This window comes from Takifugu flavidus, chromosome 17 (genome assembly GCF_003711565.1).
Source record: "Takifugu flavidus isolate HTHZ2018 chromosome 17, ASM371156v2, whole genome shotgun sequence".
NCBI classification, from domain to species: Eukaryota; Metazoa; Chordata; class Actinopteri; order Tetraodontiformes; family Tetraodontidae; genus Takifugu; species Takifugu flavidus.
The window spans coordinates 9,088,694-9,106,853 of record NC_079536.1 but is presented as its reverse complement, the minus strand read 5'-3'; the positions used below and the strand labels follow the sequence as shown (position 1 = coordinate 9,106,853).

At 43.0% G+C, this 18,160-nt stretch overlaps 3 protein-coding genes across 15 annotated transcripts in view; 1 reads left to right on the top strand and 2 right to left on the bottom strand.

The window, feature by feature from the left end:
• Positions 1–9,762, top strand: part of dok6 (docking protein 6) — a 38,812-nt gene extending 29,050 nt beyond the window's left edge. For 2 of the 3 annotated variants that reach the window (XM_057013638.1, XM_057013636.1), the window contains 5 exons: positions 1,679–1,868; positions 2,212–2,350; positions 3,000–3,105; positions 5,519–5,576; positions 7,607–9,762. In XM_057013638.1, coding sequence (XP_056869618.1) covers positions 1,679–1,868; positions 2,212–2,350; positions 3,000–3,105; positions 5,519–5,576; positions 7,607–7,721 — 608 coding nt within the window. In that variant the 3' untranslated portion in view covers positions 7,722–9,762. The remainder of the gene's footprint in view (positions 1–1,678; positions 1,869–2,211; positions 2,351–2,999; positions 3,106–5,518; positions 5,577–7,606) is intronic. The other variant, XM_057013637.1, reaches the window with a different exon arrangement.
• A 197-nt stretch (positions 9,763–9,959) lies between these two features.
• Positions 9,960–13,415, bottom strand: cd226 (CD226 molecule). Of its 4 annotated transcripts, none has more exons than XM_057013629.1 (6): positions 13,177–13,415; positions 12,353–12,676; positions 11,554–11,985; positions 11,352–11,454; positions 10,814–10,868; positions 9,960–10,595 (listed from the first exon to the last, which is right to left on the bottom strand). In XM_057013629.1, exons 1-6 carry the CDS (start codon positions 13,238–13,240, stop codon positions 10,440–10,442), a joined length of 1,134 nt encoding a protein of 377 aa, XP_056869609.1. In that variant the 5' UTR covers positions 13,241–13,415; the 3' UTR covers positions 9,960–10,439. The 4 variants fall into 4 exon arrangements, with proteins under 4 accessions (XP_056869609.1, XP_056869611.1, XP_056869610.1 ...); XM_057013631.1 differs by having other exon boundaries at positions 9,960–10,557; XM_057013630.1 differs by having other exon boundaries at positions 11,554–11,952.
• Positions 13,177–18,160, bottom strand: part of rttn (rotatin) — a 26,247-nt gene continuing 21,263 nt past the window's right edge. For 2 of the 8 annotated variants that reach the window (XM_057013608.1, XM_057013611.1), the window contains 10 exons: positions 17,556–17,758; positions 17,371–17,476; positions 17,197–17,294; positions 16,963–17,040; positions 16,583–16,709; positions 15,066–15,259; positions 14,675–14,945; positions 14,093–14,196; positions 13,938–14,007; positions 13,707–13,861 (listed from right to left, as the gene is read on the bottom strand). In XM_057013608.1, coding sequence (XP_056869588.1) covers positions 13,782–13,861; positions 13,938–14,007; positions 14,093–14,196; positions 14,675–14,945; positions 15,066–15,259; positions 16,583–16,709; positions 16,963–17,040; positions 17,197–17,294; positions 17,371–17,476; positions 17,556–17,758 — 1,331 coding nt within the window. In that variant the 3' untranslated portion in view covers positions 13,707–13,781. The other 6 variants (XM_057013607.1, XM_057013606.1, XR_008946945.1 and 3 more) reach the window with 6 other exon arrangements.

Here is an 18,160-nt window from a genome sequence, read left to right as displayed (position 1 = left end):
TTTGTTGCGGCACCAGATTCAACTGTGGGAGTATGTTCAGATATTTGTGTGTGTATGTGTGAGCACAGGTCACAGGCTGTGGTTGGGACTCTGTTCGAGGCCTAATGAGAAGTGCTGTGCATCACTGGCTTCCCTTATAATGAAGCTTGTCACAGAGATGGATGAGATTATGACTCCTAGAGCCATGTGGAAGAAATACGCACTCCTTCTCCCTCCACTTACAGGAAATGGAAAATAGAAAAGAGAAGAGACAACAGGGCAGCAGCACCGACGGAGCTCATTCTCTGCGTAATTTGTAAACCAGCTGAAGAAATTGAAAAGGCAACAGGCAAAGAACAGCAGTTCAGGGTTGTAAAAGGGCGAGTAATTGAAAAGAATTTGCTATCCATCAGCCCGTTTGAGTTCACTGCGTCCGTAAAGGGAAACTTTCTCCTCTGTGCTGCAGTCAGCCAGCTAAGTGTAACCACGCAGTTCATCCGTCCTGCAATTTGGCACCCGAGTTAAATTGAAGGTGTTTTTTGCCAGCAGAGTGAGCCAGAGACGCTGCTCTGCAGTAGAGAACAACATTCTGTGATCAGGGTTCAGTTCATGGCCATCGGTAAGCAGGAGGGACAGGTAATTAAATCTGAGTTCATTTCTTCGTCCCATTGTATATTCCCCACTATCACATTATCATTTCCAATCCGCTGAAGACACATTGCTTATTTTGAATCATTAAACATAATTGGTGAAAACTAATGCACTTTACATCATACCCCCACCCTCTCTGTCTTTCATCCTCCCCCCTGGGAGTGTCAACAGTTCAAACTCATATCTTTGCCAGGGGTAATTTAACATTCTTACACTTGCCTTACGTCCAATAAACCCCCCCAATTATTTTATTATTTGGCATATTTTAATAGAAGGTTGTGTGTTTAGGGCCAGCAGTCTCAGAAAATGTCACATTTTCAAGAACGGGTGAAGCTGCATTTCAAAGCAACCACGTTCACGTCGACATTATTGCATCAGTGAAATGTTCAAACGGAGACAAAATGAAGTGTTTCTCGGTTAATGTAAAGCTTCAAATCACAGGTTTAAAAATGAAAATAGGCTGGTTCCTTCTGATGTCTGGTGCTCTCGGCTTCCCTGCTGAGCAGCAGCTCTTACTGCAGCTACAGTATTTATTCCATTTGATGTTTCGGTGTTTAAATTAGAGGTAAAAAAATGTGTTTAATGAAAAGACAATGTCTTGTGTGTTAAACCTCCACATTTTTCCACTTCCTGCACTCTTTAAACAAGCAGATTCTTGTGATATTTTATTGTTTCATGTTGATTTGAAGCTAACATTAAGGTCCGCTTCACCACAGAAAGATAGTCAGATTCTGGTGCTGGTGTTTAATCTCAACCTGCAGAGTGTCCATTAGGTGCTGGAAATTTTAAAAATGACTGCAATTGTTGTAAATAAAAAGAACTACATAGTTTGACTTTGTTTTACTATATTTTGTAGTTACTTTTCCTCTAATTGTGCTAAAAGCTCAGAACAACTGCAGGCAGACAACCAGATGACCACAGGCAGCTAATTTGGCCTGCCAACACCTTTGAAGCTCCAGTAGTCTCCTAATGCTGGCTGCATGACATTAAATATGGGATAAAATGGGAATATTTCCATCTGCATTTCTTCCTCATATTTTTTTGCCAGAGCGTTTCAACGTGTACCTGATGCCCACCCCTAACCTGGACATCTACGGCGAGTGCACCATGCAGATCACGCACGAAAACATCTACCTGTGGGACATACACAACCCTCGCCTCAAACTGGTCATGTGGCCCCTCAGCTCGCTGCGACGATACGGCCGAGACTCCACTTGGTTCACGTTTGAGTCTGGAAGGTAGGTGTGCTGCAGAGCAAGCGAGCACTGCTTGTTTTCTGCAAGAGGATGTGTGACTGAAGTGCTGGCAGCAGCAACAGGGAAGAAGACATCTGTCAAAAAGTGATGGAAAAAAACTCCATAACATCCCAGGATGTCGACAGTTCCCGCAGAGCACTTCAGGCAATGATGTGATGGGTGCGAGTGCATCTCTTTATACATGCATTGTGTCTCCTTGCACACGTGCCTGTTTGACTTTAGAGGCTTAGCACATTGCTGCACATATATTCAGCCATGCATATTTGTAAATCAGCGATCAAAGTGTGTGCGCCTCTTCCCGTCTCCGTGTGTGTTTCTGGCGCAGGATGTGCGACACAGGAGAGGGTCTGTTCACGTTCCAAACTCGAGAGGGGGAGATGATCTACCAGCGAGTCCACTCAGCCACCCTGGCCATCGCCCAGCAACATGAGAGGATGATGGAGGAGATGGAGAAAAGCTTACAGGTACATCCATGCATTTGTGTGACGCCCATGGCGTCTCAGAACAAAGCAAGGAGTTTTTGCAGGCAAAAAACAGAAATCTTTTTATATCTGCAACATTTGATTGAATATAATTAATGAAGCCACACATAAACACTGTTTCTGCCTGGTGACTTCCCTTTGACACCCCATGGATTTGGCCTTTTCCTCCTCTCTTTCCTCCCTTTCTCCACACCATCATCCGTATTCTTTATTTATGTAGGCGAATCTGGTGTTTGATGAGCCTTGACCATATGCTGATGCTTTGGGAACATTTCCAAATAAAGCATATTAGCATTCCTGCAAAAATATGGCACAAAAATCAGTTTTCAGTTTGTATTTTAAGAATTTTATAGCAGAATCATGACATATCTCATATGTTCCAGGCCAGATCTTGTTAACTTGCAGCTTTCATTTACACACTGCAAATAAAAGTAAAAAACAGACAAACAACATTTTCTCCAGCAATAAGTCACTACCATAATCCCAAATGTAGTTTTATCCCGTCAGCCAAGCGCAAACATGCCATTCAACCAGAAACCCACCATACAACACACCAATTCCCCCGCAATCCCCTGCCACTAAGGAGTGACAGAAAGTGAAGGACACTGTGAGTCCTCTCTGTCTGTTTCAGATCCACTCCAGAGAGACGCTAACCAGGTCCATCTCCCTGCCACGCAGTGCCTACTGGCAGCACATCACGCGTCAGAACAGCGTGGGAGATCTCTACAGTTTCCAAGGTACAGCCACGGAGTTAGCAATTACCATGCGCGCCATTGCTAAATAAAGGCACGGAAATGTACAGAAGCCTTCCATTGAAGCGACAGGGAGGAGCACTGAGACTTCAGCAGCAATTTTTTCCCAACAATATATCCATTGAGCAAAAAAACAAGCTACTATCTTAGCTGGGAAGAAGCACTTTGATTGTGATTGGGTTACATTTTGATGAGTGAAGCCAGCTCTTGGAGGGGAGTTGTTTCTGTGTTTTTCCACTGGGAATCTCAAACAACAACATCTGGTTTGACACATAATCGTCATCATTTTGGCTCATTAAGAAAAACACAGCCAGCGGCAGAAGTGGAGATGTGGGTCAAACCAGAGATGAGCTCAAAGAAGACAAGTTTGTAGTTCAATCGTCACATACTGTACTTCTCAAGTTGTTGCTTTCAGCTGGTCAAAGATGCATTTTTTTCTCTTTGACTTTGTTTTCCTGTGATGTAGACCAATAATCCAAACTAGATTACAAGAGGCGCAAAACACATTTGTGCGTAAAGGAGTGTGCGTGTGTATCAGTGTCTACATGTAGGCTGGAGGCTGGAAGGTGATTAGTGAGCTGATGAGATTATGCTCTGTCTGTGGTATTAGTTGATTAGTAGAATTATCTGAGAATTACGTCCTTTTGGCTTTCACTGATAGAGCGGAACAGAAAATCCGGTAAAGATGAAAGTTACTCTGATGTCGCCATTTTCTTTTGAAAAGCTGAGTCCACTTTTTTTTTTTTGATCATCATGTAATTGTGCCCTGACGTGCTTAAAAGCAGAAATATGAATCTTGCACTGCAAACTTTAAGATGCTTTCATGAAGATTTGATCTCAAGGTCATTATTTATAGGTCCAGTCTCTCTAATCTTCTTACACTCAAACAGAGAATCTTTCTCTCTGTTTCTCTCTGTAACTCTTTTTTTCTGTTACAATAAAACTCGTGATTGCTCGTGCGCAATCGTGAGTTTAGTTCACCGTTGTGTTTGAAGATAGCTATGATGCCAATGATTCTGTGTGTGTGTGTGTGTGTGTGTGTGTGTGTGTGTGTGAGAGAGAGAGAGAGAGAGAGAGAGAGAGAGAGAGGAAGTGAACTATTAATGTCATGCAGCCTTAGCCATCCTACCATTTTGTGTCTCTACTAGAGGTTTTTGTAGGATGGATCAGGCATGTTCTTTTAGTGGCTTCTCAGATCTCCAGCTCCAGCCAACACATTCGTAAAGGTGTTAATAGACAAGAACCAGCAGTCCCTTTACAATTCCTGGATACACAGCTTTTGTCTAAATTCCCACCAGTAATTAGAATCCCTGCCATTGAAGTTCATCCAATAATGTCTTGGCAAACTAACACATCAACATTTCCTTGGTTTCTGCTAAAGATTGTCAAGGTTTCCTGTTCTAAAAGGTTACTGCTGATTTGCACCGGAATTTGTACGCTGAAATTTTATATTTCACTGGCAGATTTTTAAGATAGCTCACGTCAAAGAGCTGCCAAACATCAAAGCAAGCCGCAGGAGTCAACGCCAGCCCTTTTACCCTCTTCATCTGTCTACAGCATTGGTGGAATGGACCGCAACTACTTCCTGTCAATCAACAGCCCAAATATTTTTCAGCCCCTAAACATGGAGGTCCACACATAACTGCAATAACTGCTACACAAGGTCACCTTTTTGTGAATGTAGAGCTTAAAGAACTCTACACTGTTATGTTAATTACAACTTCAATGCGGTCAGAAAATAGGATTTTAGAGCACGACGTCTGCGTACTTTCTCCTTGGCCGTGTCCCTGCATGAATGATGAATATCCAATCAGCACAGTCAATTTGCTGAGTCATGCCTGGGTTGCTTTAAAATAGCCAGTGGGTTTGTGGGAGGGGGGTAAAGAAAAACATTTCCTGGTGGCGTAGAGGTTTATTCACCCAGTTGTGTATTTTCAGCAGTTTACAGGAGGAACTGCGTCATCCATCACATCTGTCTCACTACCATGGCTACCAAAAATGTAAAACCAAACCAAAGGAGGAGAGGAAACTGTTTTAATCTCCAGAAACAACAGTGCATCCACTTCCTGCTGTATTTCACCTCTACTGTCCTAATGTTATTCACTCTTTTGCATTTCAGTCAAACTGCTGTTTCCTCCAGTTTGCTGATGCATACAAATAAGGGCACTTTAAAGTTTTCAAGTTGAGAAAAAGGACAGCGCCATGACTCTTGGAAACGGTTCAATTTCCCACACTAAAAGAGTGCTGGTATACTTTCAGCAGACTGTTTAATATATGGTTTTGTCATTTTGCTCTGTGGCATGTACACGCTCCTCTTCTTCCCCGCGTTCTGTGATTGTGCGTGGCAGGATTAGCAATTCTAATAGAAGGGAGTGCTGTTGTGTTGTTTGATCGCCAGGAAGTGATACGAGGGGATTTCACCAAGAGGGGAGCTGGAATCAAAGTCAGAGAGGACGGTAAGACTGTCTGAAGTGCAACAGGCGACAAGGAACGTGGTAGATGCGGGCGAAAGTGGGGTCCATGAAAAATTCATTCCATTCACCTGTTTTGATCTTTTTTGAGAGAGAGAGAGCTTGGAAAGTTTTCGCTGCATTTAACAAATTGAAAGTGGCTCATTGTTAAGCTGCTTTGGCCTGATCTATTATTCATTCCAGTCTACACAAGCACACAGACACATACGCACACACACACCTGAGTAGTAAGCAGTTCTGTGGTCGTCACTAGGATCCCATCTGGGTGACCACATTATGAGGAAGAAAGGTACAGACAGTTGTGTGGACACTCATATGCAGGATGGACCAGCAAGTATACTGTATCTGGTGCTATGTGTTTGTGTGTGTCCGTGTGTGTGTGTGTGGGGGGGGTCCCCCCTACCTGTACTGTCTGCTCTGGCCCAGCCACTGCCACCCCAGACCAGATTGGCTGACATGACCTTCCCCTGGTAATGAAAAGCCTCTGACAAATCACTGTCTGCTCCTTGGAGCAGGACAGGGGAGGAAGAGCTGACACCATCATTTCTCCCTTTTGTTTGTTTTCCGACGCACTCGTCCGCATTTCAGGCTGCCGTCACAGAGTGCCACACACAGGCGTTGCTGTGCTACGGCTGCAGAGATGATGAGATCTGCCTCCCTCTCTCCTCTGTGCTCAGCTGCTCGTCTTTTTTTTTATCAGCACAAATTGGCCTTGGTTGAGGGGAGGGATTGTATTGCAAAGATGTGAAAAGGATATGCCTGGTTGCACACCAGTCGTTTCAGCAATCTATTAAGTTCAAGGGGGAGGAGAGATAAAGTGCCCCCCTTCCCCCTTAGTAGACCTGCAGTATTTTTCCAGAACACGGACTGAGCAGCATTCAGAACATTTATGGAGCCTTCTCTCATTTTTTTCCTTTATTTTAGCAAGCGATAGATGGAAACAAACTGAGGCAAACACGCATGTGTGTGTGTGTGTGTGTGTATATGACTCACCTATTATGGCTAGTTCTGTTTTGGTCTCATGGTTACTCCCACTCCAGCCCCTCTGCTGTCTCCTGCCAGTTGCTCCTTTAACTAGCATCTAGATTCTAGAAAGTGAGTTTTCTTTTCATTAGCGCTCTTCATCGGCCCGCACGTCATATTTGACCACAGAGATTTGTGTTATTGTTTCTGCTCACTGATCTCCCTGACGTACACGTGCCCTTGACATTGAATTGAGGCCGACAGGCTGTCTTAATTGTTGCATTAAAATTTGGAAATTAAGTTTGATAGACTTGTTTACAGTTAACAGAAAAAAGTTGTTTTCTTGGCTTTTTCTCTAAACTGAGGACCAAGTTTTCAGTTTTATTTTTTAAATGTTTGTGGTGAAATATCTTGGTACTGCAAAGAATCTCATCAAATTTTGAACAGAACTTTAGAATTGCATCTTGGATTTTAGGACATTAATGATTTAACACTAATTACTAATCAGTTATCTTTAATTAATCAAATTTCATTAATCTGTGGAGGTATCTGCTTTATTCCAGCCCCTCATTTGCTACTTCCAGACACATTATTCTCAACCTACTTAAATGTTCTTGTCTCCAAAAAGTAGCCTACTATAAATTTAATGGCCCCCCAGTGGCACAGAAGAGCCCCCCAACCATGAACTAAATGCTAACAGCAGATTAATTTACATGAACGTTTGGAGAAATCAGACATTGTTTTATGAAATTATAGTGTCACTCTGAAAGAAACTCTTTATATTCTTATACTATAATAGAAGTTTACACTTGCATATTATTACGTAAGAACCACCTACATCTATATGTTTTTTTAGAAGACTCTCTATGAAGTTTATTTTGCATATAAAGACATCACACTGGCCGGTCATTAAGCAACAGTTTTATCATGTTTCAACAGCTATTGCTTTCTTCAAATTTAAATCCTCTTTAATACATCTAACTTACTTATCTACCGTACTTTTACTATAAAGAAAGGTTTTATTGATGCCCTACCATATCTTTTCCTCACAGGAAGTGGCCTGACACTGACGTTCATCCCGCGAGCACAGACGTTCCCCAACTTTCTGGCGCACGAGCCAGAAGAGGAAGGGAGGAAGCAGCAAGAAGAGGCGACGTCGCCCTCTAGTGGCTGCGAGGAGAGTTGCAACCTGAGCCCGCTTCAATGACAACCGCTCCGGAATAAAGAGGACAATTTACCCACTATTGTAGAAAGAATGTAGAATTATGTATAGTGACACATGTAATATAGGTATGTAAAATGATGGAGAGGCACATGGAGAAGATGATTCTCTTTTATATGTTGTGATGGCAGCATCCTGTGTCATATGTAGGTTTTAGTCTTGTGTTTGTCATAATTTGCCCTTACATGACGTTACAGTTTCAACTCTCGACTTTAATTTCTAAAAGTTGCTGCCTCAACAAGCGCACAACAGTGTCATTTATATATGGAAATAGATGGATATAGATATACATATGGAGAATGTCATTAATTAATATTTGAGTTTTTGATCCATATCTAAAGCATGATGGCAACATTTTTACTCAGCAAAGAAAAAGGAAAGCCGGTCATTTGTGCGTGTGCATTTAATGCAAAGGGGAGGAAAATCTTACATCATATATTATAAATAAAAGTTTCCAGTATGTACATAGAAATAAAATGTTCATAAAACATCAAAAATGCATTTTCTAGCCAACTGATAGTTGATAATCCTCCACTGTTTTATGTGGAACTGTGACAGTACACTTAGCAGCTAGCATACCATAAACTGGAGGAACCAGTAAAAAAACAACTTTGTCTTTCAGTATGGAAGAGAAAAATTACAAAAATCTCATTGATACGGTTTCAATTAGCTAGGAAATGCGGGGAAATTGGGTATAAGATTAATAATCTGTTAGATTGTGCTTGATAAAAATGGTATTTATTATGGTCCAAAAAAAGTTCAGGAGTCCAGTAATTTTTAAAGTTAGTAAAAACAGTTGCAATTTCAGATACAGCAGCAACTCCATTTTCACGCCAGGTACAATCGTGTTTTCCATCCATCAGTAAAAGTGATGCAGAAGTAGAGCTGACTCCTCGCTGAAGCTACAGCACACAGAATCCTCTGAGGTTGGAAAATCGGCAGAAATATTGCTGCCTGCATCGTTTTCGCAGTGAAGAAGTGCCTTCTGTCAAACTTAAGGTCTCATTGAGTTTTCCATTGTGTGAGAAATGTTGCAAGAGCCCCGCTGGCTAGTTGTGTGAGTGTGTTTAAGATGATCCACTGCCAGCGTTGTATCTCAGCGTGACAGATGGATCAGAGACGGTCTGGGGAGGCAAATCCTTGGAGTGCCACTGATGTCCACATGCTGGCCAGAGGTGGCCTGACTGCTGTTAAAGTTCCAGAATAAGATGCTCACAACTGTAGTTATGCTGGGTTCCTTTGGTGCAGGACAGTGTCCACACATGTGTACAGAGTGTCAGCAGTTCCCAGATGGCTAAAGTGTCAATGTTCTTGACTGTTCCTCAGACCTGAATTGAATTGAGCATCCCTGGAACTTGTGTAACTTGTGTGTACGGTTGCACCAAAATGTTGCAAAACAGACTTGACTGATGTCCTAATCCAAGTCTGGGAGGACCCCCAGGAGCCCATCTGCCCCCCATCACACACAGACACACACACAAGGTCACACGAGCCTAGGATCTCATTCTTTCTCTGATTTTGAGGGTGATTCAGATTTCGAACTGGAATATTTCACGTACTGAGCCCTTAAATGTGTTACTTCTCTTTTTTTTATTTACCATGGCCCCAGGCATCATTTCAGCAAAAATTCACAAAAGGATTGTTGTGACAATCAGACTGACAGATCGTTCAGATTGATTTCATAACGATATGCTGCCCACAGCCGGTGTATTCGACCATGTTTGTTTCGAGTCTGGCTAAAGCGTGATTTGTGAGTATACGTAGAGCATCTGTACTAGAAAACAAGAATAGGGGAAAGTTCTTGTAATGTTTTCGTCGTTGATTTTGGGTGTCGTCGCGAATCCTATTATCGCTGTTCGTCACGTTTTGGTCTTCTGTCGTGTCTTATTAGCACTTTGGATACATAGAGTGTAGGACTAGTTTTCATGGAATGTAAATATGTTTTTGATGATTAAAAAGGTGAATAAATTCAGTCATGGCAGCAGACTTTTGGTTCTGTCAACTGATTGTCTTGGATTCATTTAAAATTGAGAAAGGAAACAGCACCACCTGGTGGTAGCTTTGACCTGGAAAACCACTGAAAATGTAATGATGTGTAGTAGATTTAACACCTATTTTAGCAATTTAAAAAATATTTAAGAGAATATGAAATAAAGAAAGCGATGACAAAAACTGCCCAAACATTAAGAAATAATGCATTTATCTCAAAATATACAACCCGTCTTCACACTCTACATTTTTACATTAGGTTCAATGCATTAGGTCACAGGATCAGTCAGGTGTGCGGTTACTTTCTGTACTACTGTCTACATCTAAAACAAGTTTATTGTGTCCCTTTATGATCGACAGTTGTCTCTTGTCCGAGTGACTGTTTTTCATTCCTGTTAGACTGTTAGTCTGAACGGAGACTGGGAGGGGCCAGAGAAGAGCAGCCACGCAAACTGGGGCTGGTTGTTTTACACCGGGTTAAGGGAGCAAAAAAGACTGGGTGCACAATAGCTACTGTTGGGTACTATTTTACACAAAATAAGTTGTTTCCTAGAGAACTCTACAGTTAATTAGTCTGTGATATGAGCAGTTCAACAGTAATAATCAGTGTAAGCATATGAATGAAAAAGATCATCAAAATCAGATAATACACAACAAACTGAGAGCAGCTGAGTTCATGTCAACAGTGACGAATGTCCCAAACGATTAATTAATCGTGATGATGCTGCCTCATTTCCTGCAGTCAGCAGGTTGACATAGATCGGGCACTCGCTGATGTGCCTGGGCTTCTTCCTGGGACACACAGAGATGTTCTCATAGAAGTTATGAATCTGTGAAGACGTGAGTGACGTGATTAGCACACGAGCACAGAAGGCGTGGGAACAAAAGCAATACGCATTCACATAAACGTGCTCCTCTGATGGCGTGTTTAGGAGTAAAGGGGGATGCTTTTATAATTGAAAGCACTCCTGAAGAGAAGGTAAGGGAGCGCTGCGAAGGAGTCGAGAGCAACGACAAAAGTGGAGATGATGAAAAAGGTGAGGCTCACCGGTCTCTGAGCAGGATGCAGTTTGACTCTGTACTCCACTCGATTCCTCTGCTTCCTGTGGCGATGGCATGGAAGAAACGCATCAGCACCAGAAGAAACAACAGCCACTCCAACTATAATTTTCTCAGACTGTAAATATGCAGAGCTATTTTAAAGGTGTTCATGTCATGTATCCAGATCAGTTTTAGGAAACGTGTCGGTGTTAATTAGAAACTTCCTGTGATGCCAAGCCGGAGAGCTGCTGTTTTCACACCATGCAAAATGAGTTATTATGGACTTTGGGGTAGAGAATGGTGGTGGTGTGGTGCCTATCAATGACGTCATCATGGGTCGTTAACAGCGATTAAGAGGAGATTCTATTTATGCTCATTGCATAAGAGGAACACTGTTGTCAAATCAAACCCATAACTGAAACAGCAAAACACTGAACAAAAATCTTACTCATGGACATTCTTTCCACATCATGTGTTAGTAAATAGAACAAAAATGATATTTTACAAGTTCATTTGCTGGCGATGCCATAGCTGTTGGATCTTACATGTGTTTAGTTGTCAGGACGATAAAAATGATGAGCAAAATAAAGCCAGCGACTCCTGCCCCAATGTAAATATACATCACATAGGCAGACAGGCTGAATCCACCTGTAATTAAAAACAAGAAAGTGCTTTTTTACATTACATTTTTTACATTACATTTCTGGCTGTTTGCTTCAGACTCATAAGTTACACTTATAAAATCACCTGCTTCGGTATCCGTGGGCTGTACCCTGAGCAGCATTGTGGTGGTCTGCAGAACGCCGTCTGTGCTCCACGTGCAGCGGTAGAGGCCAGCGTCCTGCTGCTGCACACCTGTCAGGTGCAGGCGGACATTAAGGGCGTCGGTGCAGGTGAGTCTACCCCTGTCACTGTAGTTCTGAGCCACCGGGCCTCCTTTAATGCTGCTGCACACCCCGATGACGCCCCAGGGCTGGTCGTCGTGTGACATCCTCTCCAGAGTCACATTGTGGACGGTGTTGTCATGCTCGCGGTTACAGAAGACTGTTGTGTTGCTGTGCTGCTCTGCTACCAACTCGGTGTCCACACGGATCACGTCTTGGGTCTCTGAACTGTCGCCGTGTTCTTCTTCGTCTGGGTGTTCATCTACAAACAGGATATTAGGTGAGAGAGCGAGATCTGTGTGGTGGAAATAAAACCAATCATAATAACAATCCTTGGTTATGAAATTGGCGGCTATAGGGTGCTTAAGAGAGCCAAAACAGCGAAAATGATGAGACTTTAACTGATCAGGTGGGTGGTTCCAAGTAAAGGGGCCATGAACTAAAATTGGGAGGAAATTATAAAAATTCCTTAGCAAGAAGCATATAACAAGGGGGCCTAAAATGGAGCCTTGCATCATGTCACAAGTGTAAATTGTATGATCAGCAGTGCCAGATTTAAAATGAAACCTCTAAAATAGATTTCGAAAGGTCTACATTTCAGTGTCACAGCATGAGTCATGAGAGGGGGCACAGCAACCAGTCAGCATTTCTACCTCGCCTACCTAAATCTTCCACCTGAATGCTCTTCGTCCAGGAACCTTGAGGGAAGCTCTGCACGGAGCAGTGGTACACCCCGATGTCCTGGTGAGTGACATTCTTGAGGGAAATGCTTCCGTCCATGGGGGTGCTCCTCAGAAACTCGATCCTCTCCTGGTAATGGTGAGAGAAGGACATCCCCAACTCTGGGTGGAAGACGGCGATCGGATCCTTGTTGGGCGGTTTGGTCCAAGACACCATGCTGAAGCTGCCCTGCCAGGGGCACAGACACTTCAGAACCATCCCTTCCTCCAGCCGGACTGTTACAGCATCTTTCTGTGGTACCACATCTAAGAAGAATAGTTTTCTGTTAAATCAATGGTCAGAATTTCAATTTAATGAGGCAAAGTGAGGCAAATATCAAATATCACAAAATGACTTGAAAAAGACATTTTCCCTCCCCTACCTGAAGATCACCACATCATTGAGGCCATCCCATGGGCAATACTAATTAGGCTCATTTAAGCTAGACACACACATACACACACACACACACACCTGACAATAGCTGCTGATCAAGCACCCATGTTTTCAAAGGCCTTTGTCTGAGCTGAGCGACAGCAGATTTCAAGTCCCATGATGCCCCTGGGAGCACTCTGGCAGGTTTTAGAATAATGCCATCAAAACTAACAATAACATCTTCTATCGTCCTGGCCCCAGAGAAAATGCTCAATTTAATCTTCCTCCTGCACTACAGGATACTTGGAACACCAGCCTGACAACCAACAGTCATTAAAAGGGATAAAAAAGGGATTTTTAAAATACAAACACAGTCAAAATTGATCTTTACCTTTCAGAAAAGGCACAATGATGAGTACCATCAAGTACCAGTGGTCCCTTTGTACAGCTACCATGTTGTCCCGGCGAGGGAGAATGAAAGCTGCATTGATGAGACAAGCGGAGAGGCACCCCAGCTGCACTTACTGTTCGCTCAGTGGTTGTAGACAAGCTTGAGCCGCGTGCGGTTGGAAAAGATTTGTTGTGTTACAGCGTCAGTGGGGTGGTTTGCATGGGGGCGGGGGGCTGACAGGATTATGGACCTATAATAATTCACGAACGCTGCGATATTGTATTGTATTTTAAACAAAATATTTTATCTAGTAGCAATAATAAGTAATTATAACAATAGCTTGTGTTCCCTGAGGATTCACCTTAATCAAACACTACAGTATAGTTGATGTTTCTCTGGTAGATAAACAGTTTAATCTGGTTAATTTTCACTTTTCAGCTCAGACGTGCAGTAAGGCAGAAAACGTGTGGTGGCACAGCTGCTCCAACAACATGCTGGTGGTCTTGGGTGTTGGAAAGAAGGTGAAGCTGTTGGTTGGAAGTGTCGGTTTTACTATGTAGCATTTGATTGTTACAAGAAATGTAAACACAAAAATATAAATACAGTCAGTGTTTTAGCAGCTGGGAGAGATTTTCCAGGCACTTCAGCAGGTAGGCCGAGGTGGGTTCCTGTTTGTTCTCCAGTTCTGTGGTTTACAGGACAGAAAAAATCACAACCATGAAAAACATCAACATATGACATTAAAGTGAATGGATGTGTACCCTTCTTAAAGCGGGCGTGTGCCTCTTGGATTCTTAGTTGAACAGTGGGACACTTCAGTCTTGTCTTGGCCTTTGGAAAAAACCAGAAGGACGGATAAGATATTTGCAAAATTAAGAGTTTGTATGCCTGTATGCGTGCGCATGTGTGCATGCACCCTTTGATTATTATGAAGCAAAGCCCAGAGTCCAGACACTCCCATACAGCAGGTCTCTGTTGCTTCACTGTCCAAACAGCAGAGCAACACCTTCATGGCTTTGTCTGAAAAACAAAGAGAAGCCAATCTTTATTTTAAAAAAAAATAGAAACAGGATGCTGTGAACATGACATAAATTCATATCTCTCCTCTTTCCACTTAAAAGGTCAGGTTGAGACCACACAGGAAATGCATTTATGCAACAACAAATAATGTCATCCCCTATTCAGTGTCTGCACAGGATGAGCAGCTTTAACCATTTTCTTTTTGTATTAGCAGCAATTTCCCAGGAGCATCTTTAACTTTGATAATTTACTGACTAATCAGATTAACATTCAAATCTACGATCTTTGCAACATTGAAGTGTCTAAACTTTTTCCAGATCATCTTTGTGGTTTATTGACTGTAACACAAACAGGAACTAAGACCCTAAACTGCAAACTGAAAATTCAGATGGAGTTGCACTTTCATTTGTTGCTTTTCTACTTTCATGAGCATTGAATGTAGGAGCAACAGATAATCATTTACTCAGCCTCCCTGTACCGTTGGCAAGGATGTGTGGCTTATTGGCGGAGCAGAAGCAGAGGTTGTGCAGGGTGAGCAGCGCGGGGTGCCGGTGCTGTGCCAGGTCCGCCAGCAGTTCCAGAGCGCCTCTCACCCTGAGGATGCTCTGCTGGCCGTCCTCTGCGAATGAGAGATTGACCAACAGTGTCAGCCACAGGCCCAGCAGGCTCCTGCCGCTGCCGCCACCACCGCTGACTGCGATTGTGGCTTTGCTGGCCCCTGCTTTGGGAAAAGCTTGAAGAAAATTGTTCTGAAAAAGCAAAACACATAAAACGTTTAGAATCGTGCAAACAGGGTTGCATGAAGATGTGCTTTTTCCACACCATCAATCGAGGTTTTTAGGTGTGCCGATGTTGTGCTCGGTGGATACCTTTTGCAGGACACCTCGGCAGTCATGGGACATGGCGAGATTAGCCAAGAGAGAGAACGCCAGCTTCTGAATAGTGCCGTTATCGGGAGTGACTCCTAAGGCCAGCTTCATCACAGAGTGCATCAGAGAGTTGCCGAGCAATGCTTTAGTGCCCGGCGCAGGGTCGGTACCACTGCCGCAAAGAGCACTGCATCCTGAAAGCAAAACACAGAACAGACAACTGTTCTTCTGATGAAACTAATTTCACCTAAATTTGACTGCATCACATTGACAGGTCAGTCAGCAGTATTGTTTTGTTCACCATTAAAGCAACATGTGATGCTGGGAAGGAAGATGATTCATTAGCCTCAGGCTATGGTTTCTTCTCTTCCAAGGCTATTTAGAAATGTGCTCTCACACACAACATAAAGATTCATGATGTAACTAGAATCTATTTTTCATCTGGCAGCGGGTTCGCAGCAGCTAACTGACACGGCTAATTGTAGCAGTTGTAGATTACTTACAAAATACAGAAATAAACAAGCTCTGACCAGATCCGGCCTGAAATGACTGATGTTGCTAACTGCAGAACATGACAGCTTGTTGGCTACACTAATCCCACTATGGTAACGTGTGGTTAGCTGGTGTTAGCCTGAGGTTCTCCCTAATATACGTCAAGAAAGCTGGTCTGAAACAGAGCTGACAGGAAAATCCTCTTAGTTTCATTAGTTTCCCTGCAATAATACAGCAGCCATAAATCCACAGAAATTCAGAAAATAACTTTATACTTTTCCGTCTGTAGAAGCTAGACTCCGGGCTGATACAAAAATATCTTTGGAAACGTGTGTGGCACAGACGAACAACAACCTCAGTGCAAATAAAGCCTCGGATGAAAAAGTGAGAGAGGAGATGAAACATTCAGTAAGAATGTAGAAGTCTCAGGAGACAAGATGGTAGCCCGAGGCTGGATGGTGTAATACTAAGCCTGGCTGTTCACAGCCTCAACACGAACCGCTGTTCGCTTCCCCTTTAGGGAAATGCTATGCCTGACTTCACTGATTTCTGTGGCTTCACAGTACCGGCGTATGAGAAGTCTAAAGTGAGCGAGTTTAGATCAGAGTGCACGTTCTCGCTGAGGAACAGGTGTCAATCAAACAGAGATGCACTTAGAGGTATAAACAGGGACTTCCTGATTATAAAGATTTCCACTGCACAAATGCAACGGCCACATGAGGCTTGCATTTCCTGTATTCAACATCTTTGAATTTAACCCAAAACCACGTGGCAGCCAATGCAGAGAGGTGTAATTTTCCATAGATCGCCTCCTGGTCTGAAACCTGTTGCGATGACAGATGATTGTGACTGGCAGGCAAGTGAGCACTGGTGGTAGACAGTGATACACAATGTTTCTCAGTGGTAACTGGGGGAGACAATGTTACCCTCAGTCCTAAATGTGTGTGACTCAGTCCCCACAGACAGGCACAGTGCCTGAAAACACACACACACACAAACACACACACACACACACACACACAGACCTGTGGGAAAACTGGCCGTGTAGACACACAGAAGCTCCAATACGGCCTCCATGGTGGGGTCGTCCAACAAGAGCCAGGGCCAAAGAGCATAGAGTGCCAGTGTGAGCCGAGCATCTGTGGCCACCCCCTATGCACAAACACAATTAGAATGTAAAGTTCGCGCATGAGAAAATATCATTCAACAAAAAAACCCAATATTTTCCTCAGTGTGTGTACAGAGCATACACTGCTCTAGTCTGATATAACCACCATGGATAAACAAATACAGGCTAAAATGAAAAACACATTAAGGTGGATCTCATTTGCAGAGACATTAATATTCTGAGGTTTCATTACGGAACAATTAGCGGAAGAATTAAAAGGTGTTCACTGAGGCTCACTTTGCATTCATCGCTGCAGTAAAGAGCGCTCTGCAGCATCTCCACTGTCAGCTTGACTTCTTTCATACAGCTTTCTTCCTGATAATGCAGTCAGACATCACAAAAACAAGCCTGTTTAAAGATAAAATATGCCAGTGGCTGAGGAAAACAAAGGACATAATATTTAACCAAACGCTTTATGTTGGAGTCAGTTTTACTGTGGCAAAAATGTTCCCTCGAATTTCTGCTTCTGACCTTTTTGCGATGAAGAGCTTTCTCGGGTCGGACTGACTCCAGATTGAGCTGGGAGTGGCTCTGCTTCAACTGCTCCACGCAGTTCTCGATGAAACCGGCTGGGAAAACAAAAAGAAATTAGGGAAATATCTCATTTGTCTTTTGGATCCTATGACACATTTTTAGGGGAAGTACCTTTAGCGGCGTGCGTTTGAGCTGCAGGGCTGCAGGCCAGCAATGTCATCAGAGCTCTTGATGCTAACTTCTTTATAGAGTCCTGAAAGGTCACCTTCTCAAAACTCTGATGTGAGGATAAAACAGTGTTCATGCTTATTTAAGACAACAAATGGACAGAAGTAACTTAGGTATGTTCTGCATACCTGCAGTAGAAGCTCACACAGCTGGCCTGCTGACGGGCCTCTGACAATGTCACACAACGCCGGAGCAGGATTACAGTTTGAAGTTGTGATCTCGACACCCCGATTTTTCGTCTCCTCTTTGAGAACCGTGCAGAGGAACCGTAGAGCTGCTGTATGGAGCTGCAGGTTTGCACTCTTCTCATTCAAACACACTGACAATGTTTCTGCAGATGGACATAGAAAAGAGAATGATGCTAGTAGCATATATTTAATAACAGACAGAGCAAATCTGTTGTTCAGGCCCTTTGACAGAGCGATATTTCTCCTTGTCTGGAGTCACATACTCACACACCACCCCAGATAGAGGGATAAATATGCATGCAGAGAGGCTCATCCTTTAGTGGAATCAGCAGATTTCCCTGTTGCACTATTAATCACAGCAGGCAATGTGTAAAAGGAGTAGAGGGAATATGAGTACAAGATGTGATTATCCAGTTCTAGCATCTGTTCGGAGGAGCTAATATGCTCAATAATTACAGCTGAAAGGAAAATTTCTCAGGCTGTTGCTATATTGTCATCACTGTAAAGAGATGCCTCAACTTGCAGCTTGATACAATTTTCATTTT